The sequence below is a fragment of the Pseudorca crassidens genome, chromosome 19 (genome assembly GCF_039906515.1).
Source record: "Pseudorca crassidens isolate mPseCra1 chromosome 19, mPseCra1.hap1, whole genome shotgun sequence".
Classification (NCBI taxonomy): Eukaryota; Metazoa; Chordata; class Mammalia; order Artiodactyla; family Delphinidae; genus Pseudorca; species Pseudorca crassidens.
Window position 1 is genome coordinate 42956636 of NC_090314.1, and position 6631 is coordinate 42963266.

Below are 6631 nucleotides of genomic sequence, written 5' to 3' on the forward strand. Positions count from 1 at the left end.
CTGGTAAAGAAAACACAATTTTCTAATATTATCAGTAAATACTTAAACAACATTCTACTGCAAAGAGGGATTTGGATGGAGATCAAGGATAACATGCATATTGAGGTTTCTTCTTTGTTCTAAGAGAGCTGTATAATAAACACAGAAAAGATTATCTGAACCATACAAGTGAATTGTTAAATAGCAAAGGGTTGTATTGGATAAATGAAAAGCACGACACTATGCAAAGAACTACACAAACCAGTCAGCTGGACAAGCAGATCGTCTAAATACATCTGCAAGTAAAGACCAAAAAAAGGGACCTACGTGCTAACCTTTGAGTTTCATAACATTGGAGAATATGTGAGGGGGCAAAAAAATCAAAAGAATATAAAATCACCTTCCTCCCATTCCCAACAGACAAGAGAGCATGAGGGTCAGCAACAGGATATACACTGACTCCCGGCTCTGAAGCTGCTCATCTATACTCTGACCTCATTAATTAGACTCTGCAAAGCCCGAATTTCTGACGTATCAGGCACAGAATATGTAATGCTTGGCTGAATAAAAATTTCAAAATAATTTTTTACTTATGGTTAGTGGGAAAGTAAACTCTTATAACTAATGGCTATTCCGTATAAAATTGACATTTGTTTTAAAATCAAGCGTTCAAAAAATCTCAAAACTCACATATAAAAATGTCATATAAGCTGCCCAGGAATTAATTCAAATGTGTGAAATTTATTTAGTTTAAATTATAAAGAATATAATTTATACAAAGTATATAAAGTAAAATAATTTAATGTGTATCTATGGTTAAAAAAAACTTATAAAATTTCATTATTTTACCTCATTTTATATATTAATGCCCTAAATATATTGTGCTGTACTTTAAAAACTCCAAGACTCCATTTATTTTAAAACATTTCAAATTTTATACTCAAGTCAGAATGGCCTTCTGCCAATCCTGAAAGAATGTATACATATATACAATGGAATATTACTCAGCCATAAAAAGGAACGAAAATGGGTCATTTGTAGAGATGTGGATGGATCTAGAGACTGTCCTACAGAGTGAAGTAAAAGTAAATCAGAAAGAGAAAAACAAATATCGTATATTAACACATATATATGGAATCTAGAAACATGGTACAGTTGAACCGGTTTGCAAGGCAGAAATAGACACACAGATTTAGAAAACAAATGTATGGACACCAAGCGGGGGAAATGGCGGGGGGGTGAACTGGGAGATCAGGATTGACATGTATACACTAATATGTATAAAATAGGTAACTAATAAGAACATGCTATATAAAAAATAAATAAAATAAACAAACAAACAAAAAGAAAGAATGTAATTGTTATCCTGCCTAAATTCCATAATGCCATTTCCACAAACTGAAACTAAGTCTCTCTCTCTCTCACACACACACATGCCTCTGAATGTCACAAATCCTCCTGTCATGAAATTACTAAGGAAAAGCCCTGTATATCCAACAGGGGAAGTATGTCACATGTCACCCTGGAGACTTGCCCACTAGGATATGAACAAGGGATAGTACAGATAAGTCAATTTTAGTCTATCTGGAGTTTTTATTCAATTCTGATTTAGGAATGCACTGCATATTTTTTTTAAATTAAAAAATACCGATTTATTGGTGATCGTTGCAGTGAAGACGTGGGTTTTCTCGGATTTGTTTTTTTCATACAGAATACAGTTTGTTGTTATTACATGCAGATTTTACTGAAACTTAATCAGGAAGTCAAACAAGAAAGCAATAGCTCTTACCAGAAACAAAATTTCAGGTATATTAAAATAAGTCAGAGATTATAACTAGCTTTAGTATATTCACTACTCATTGCTTTTCACTGTTTTAAAAAAACAATTCCCAAAGAACAATTTTACATTTGATTTTAAAGCAGGTGATTTTTAACTATATTTTCTTACATTTAAGATTTACAAAAAATATGTATGTACAGATTGTTTTATGTTCTTGGGATAAAAAAAAACATATTGACGACTCCCAATTTCCACTGAATACTACCTGTACTCTCAAACATGACATTTGAAGACCTTCACTTTTCATTAGCTGCAGAAAAAGTACATTGAACATTTAGAAACAAGAAAGAGTAAAGAAAATAGAGATGGAAATTTGGATCGGCTTTAAAAAAAAAAAATTGGGGCGCTCTCACAACACCTAGCTTCTATCCAGTGCTAACTCCATTAGCGCCACCATAGACCACCTCCCTGGCTCAAGAAACCTCCCTCTGAGAACAGGTTAGACTTTGCTTTTGCCCTCCCTGGGCCGTGGAACCTCCGCTTGAGAGCACCCTCCCCACTGCGCGGCCACTTCCCGGTCAAGAGCCCCGGCTGGACCCGGAGCTGATCTCGCCTTATTAAATTACAGAAATCAGTAAAGAAGAACATTCCCACTGTCTATCCTCACACCCCAGATTAGAATCCCAGGTTCCGGGAAACCTGCACTGCATATTTTATGCTTTTAATTTTTCTCAGAACACATTTATTCCCATCCCCTCTTATGAGATGGGTAGAGTAATTATTGTCTGTTACTCCTATCCTATATTATACAAGAGGAAACTGAAGTCAGGGAATATCGAATGAGACTGTCCACATTCACACAGCTTTTACTGACAGACACACCATCTACCTCCTTCCACGGGCCCTCTCTGCCTCCCTAAAATGAGCCTGCAATCCATAAATAAACAAAAGCAGGACTGAGGCCTCAACACGTACTGAGAAGCAGGGTATAGGCAATCATCCTCAGCCACAGGTGTTTGGCAATCATCTACCATGAACTTGGTCTACACTAAGCCCTTTACATGTCATCTCATTTGATCCTCAACAAACCTTAGGAGTTGGGTACTCTCATTCCCCCGGTTCTACCAAGGTAACCAAGGCTCCCAAACTTGCTCCCAGTTACACAGCTAGGCTAGTCCATGCCATGCCAGCCTCAGAACCCAGGCCAGTCTGATTCCAAACTCACGCTCTTAACCAGCTATTATGCAAAAACTGGACGATGCACCTGCAGGCAGTTCTGCAATTCCCCACACACCAAGACACCCCCAGGCCAAATCGCTCCAGCTCCTCACGTACTTGACAGCTCCAACGTCCTCCGCGTAGCGCTGCATCTCCTCCCGGGCCCTCTCCTCCCGCAGCTCGCGCTGAAGCTCCTCAATCTTTTTCCGCTCAGCCTCATGCTTCTGCTCAGCTTTCCACACTTTCTCCACATTGCGGAGGGTCTGCGGGTGCCAGCTCTTCTTCAGATTCTGAGGTAAATGAAAGGAGGGAGAAAACAATGCGGGCAGTGGGTGGGTGGTGAGTATAACTGGCCCTCCCTTTCCCACCCCTATATTCATGCCAAGGCAGGCATGTAAGGGCAAGACGTCTTTAACAATGGCAAGGTTGGCACCCAAAAATCTCACACATGGCGGGGCGGGAGAGAGGTTGTTCAAGTACATAAAGCTTCAGGATAAAACAGGCCCCTCCGAGATTCCCTTCAAATACTTCTATCCTTAAATGTGTGAGTCTGACTTCTACTGGCCATGCCTGAAGTGAGGGTTGGTGATGACAATACAGGGGGAATGGGGTAGAGAAGCAGGAAAGTATAGACTCTGAAAGGCAAAAGAATTCAAGTGCCTTTGGCACTGGACGTTCATTCTTATGAACACAGCCTTCTTTTCCTTGAGTCCACTTAACGTGCCTTAAACTTGCATGGTTTACAACCCCACCTAGTACCTCTTTCAACCTTCCTTCCCAAGAATCTCCCCCTGGTTCTGATCTTCCTCCTCACCCTCAAGGAATGCTTCTCCTCTCCCTCCTCCCCATGAGCCACTGCTTTGGTTCAGCTTCCCAACCAGGAAAGGTTTCCTGGAGGAAGTGACATCCAAGGATAATTATAAATTAGCCCAGTGATGCAGGAAGCGGGAAGGAGTGGGGTAGCTTTCCACACAGAGGTAACAGCACACACAACTGCCGGCCCAGTGGTGAGAAAGAACAAATAATTCAGCATGGCTGGAGATAGGAGAGCAAGCTGATGGGAAGGGGCTCAAGATGAAGCCAACTAAGAAAGCAACAGATTAAGGGCCTTATAAGCCATGTTAAGGGATTGGATTTTATCCTGTTGACAGCAGAAAACACTAAACATTCATATGCAGGTGGGAGGCATGACCAGCCTAGCATGTAAAGAATGGATTGGAGAGGATCAGGATTGAAAACCAGGAGACCAGTTAAGAAACCTAAATGAGGGAACTGCCTGGTGGTCCAGTGGTTAGGACTCCGTGCTCCCACTGTAGGGGGCAGGGTTCAATGCCTGGTCAGGGAACTAAGATCCTACATGCTGCTCAGTGTGGCCAAAATAATTTTTTTTTTTTTTTAATGAGGGCTTCCTTTTCTCTCTCTCTTCTTGTACTCCCTTTCCCCTCATCAGGTTGTTCAGTCCTTCCTCCCTTCCTCCCCAACCCTCCACCTTGTCCTAATGGTCCTCGTCTCTCGCCTTCAATATGGGTGATTTTGCCTCCCAGGGAACATTTGGCAATGTCTGTAGACAGTTTTGGTTGTCACAACTGAAGGAGAAAGGTGCTACTGGCTAGAGGCCAGGGATGCTGCTACATGCACAGGACCACACACACAACAAAGAATTATCTCCAGCCCAAAATGTCAATAGCACTGAGGTTGAGAAACTCTGGATTAGAGCTTTCCTATCCCTAAATGCAGCTACTTGAAGACAGTAAGTCAGAAGAACCTTGATGGTATCTTGGAACTCATTCTAACTGATAACACCTGACAAACTCTAATATAGCTACTGGACAGGTGGCTAAACGAATCTATTTGCTGATTCAATTAGCTACACTTTCAGGAGATTAGCATTTTTCTGATCTTGCACCATGCTCTTATGGGTACATTTGCCCAATTCGGAGGCTTAGCCCCCTACAAATGAACTATACAGTTTAAGAGAAATAGCCACATAACTTATATTAAGTGCTATGAATTCAGAAGAAAGCTCTGCCACTACAGATCAGAATGCAGCACTGAAGAAGGAGTGGAAGTCAGAAAAGTGAACATGAGGAAGATCTTCCGTGACCCCAGGACATGGCTCAGGGATGAGGAGAACGGGGGCACAAATCACCCCTACTACAGCCCAGGACATGACTGAACTCCTAGCTGAGGAAAGGAGATGTATCCCAAGACAAGATATACAAAACAAAGTGACACGTCCTCCATACCTGCCTCCTTTCCTAGCCATGGTTCCAACCGCCCCCGAGTCTTCCCAGAATTTCCAGCCAGAAGAGCTCCCTGTCAACAAACACCATCTCCCCTCCTTGGCGACCCACCTCACATATCTTCCCAAGTCTCTGCCCGGTCCCTCATGGCCTTAGTTATCCGTCCCCTGTTCAGTGCTACAGCTCCCTGTCCCCAACGGCTGCGTTGCAAGAATACCCACTGCCACCCCCACCAATTTCCGTCCCCAGCCTCAGTCGGTCTCCGGCCTCAGTCTTGCCCCAGCCCTGGGCTCCCTCACTTACCAGGTCTCCGCCCCCCATGATGGTGGAGAGCCTGGAAGACTCAGGAAGGATCGAGGCGAAACGCAGAGAAAGAGTTCAGCTACGACCTCCAGAGATCTGATCCCGGGGACGACTGGCTACCACTTTCACTGCCCGATCCAGAGACCACTTCCGGGAGAGCGTTGTATTAGAGCGACTGCGTCGCGGTACCATGACGTTTAATACTCGCTGTCGCGCTGCGTGGCGGTAGCGTCACGTGCAGCTTCGCAGGTTGCGGCCGTGATATCGCGGGATCTGTGGTTTCACTTTGGTCGCCTCGGGTTGGCTCCTCCCCTGATTTCTGGAGTAGTGAGTTAAAACGCTGCGGCTGTTTCGAGTTACAATTGGTCCTGGGCCTAGCCCGGCGGTTCGGTTGCCATGGCGACGCACCGCGGCGTCCCCCTCGGAGCTCCACTCGGGGCCTCCCTAGCGAAGCCCCAGCGTGGATCAGCCTGGGCCTCCCGGAATTTCTAAACGGCCTTTCAAATCCGCAGTCTCCTCAAACCTCGACTCACAGCCAACCCCCTTACTCCAGGCGTGTTCTACGGAGTTAAATAGAAACCATCGAACCGAAATTCCATCAGCTTCCCTGCACCAAACCTTTAGAATCTGCCAGCTTTCCCCTTTCCTTCCCCTTCGTTTACGATGCAAGAAGCATCCCTCCTAATCTAAGGCACGGCGGTTCATCTGCTCGGATCCCACCCCTCGCATCTGGTATTACTCAATTCCTCCCTCTCTCCTCTATCTCCCTAAGTATTGGTTCTTTGTTATCATCATTTTAGATACGCTCAGTTGATCCTTAAAAAAGAAAAAAGCTCATGTCTTTCCCCCAGCTGCTGCACTCTCCTCTCCGTCTTTAGCGAACTTGAAACAAGTTGTCTCCACTTCGGAGACAAGATGCTTGCACTTCGGAGACAAGATGTTTCCGCTTCATCTTCTGCTTAACCTAAACCCTCCGCTCAACTATTCTCCCCGTGATCTTCAGTAATACCCCTGTATTTAAATCAAAAAACACATTTCATCCTCATCTGGACTACCCCTAGCCTTTGGTATTGAGGAGCACTCTCTCCTTATCGAAACACTTTTCACT

The 6631-nt window shown here is 44.1% G+C and overlaps 1 protein-coding gene across 2 annotated transcripts in view; it reads right to left on the reverse strand.

Annotated features, from left to right (window-relative positions):
* CWC25 (CWC25 spliceosome associated protein homolog) overlaps positions 1 to 5742 on the reverse strand; it is a 32895-nt gene extending 27153 nt beyond the window's left edge. Inside the window, exons 1-2 of one of the 2 annotated variants that reach the window (XM_067715038.1) lie at positions 5524 to 5742; positions 3095 to 3267 (exon numbers count right to left, since the gene is read on the reverse strand). In XM_067715038.1, the coding sequence (XP_067571139.1) occupies positions 3095 to 3267; positions 5524 to 5541 (191 nt within the window). In that variant the 5' untranslated portion in view covers positions 5542 to 5742. The remainder of the gene's footprint in view (positions 1 to 3094; positions 3268 to 5523) is intronic. The other variant, XM_067715039.1, reaches the window with a different exon arrangement.
* Between the last annotated feature and the right edge of the window lie 889 nt (positions 5743 to 6631).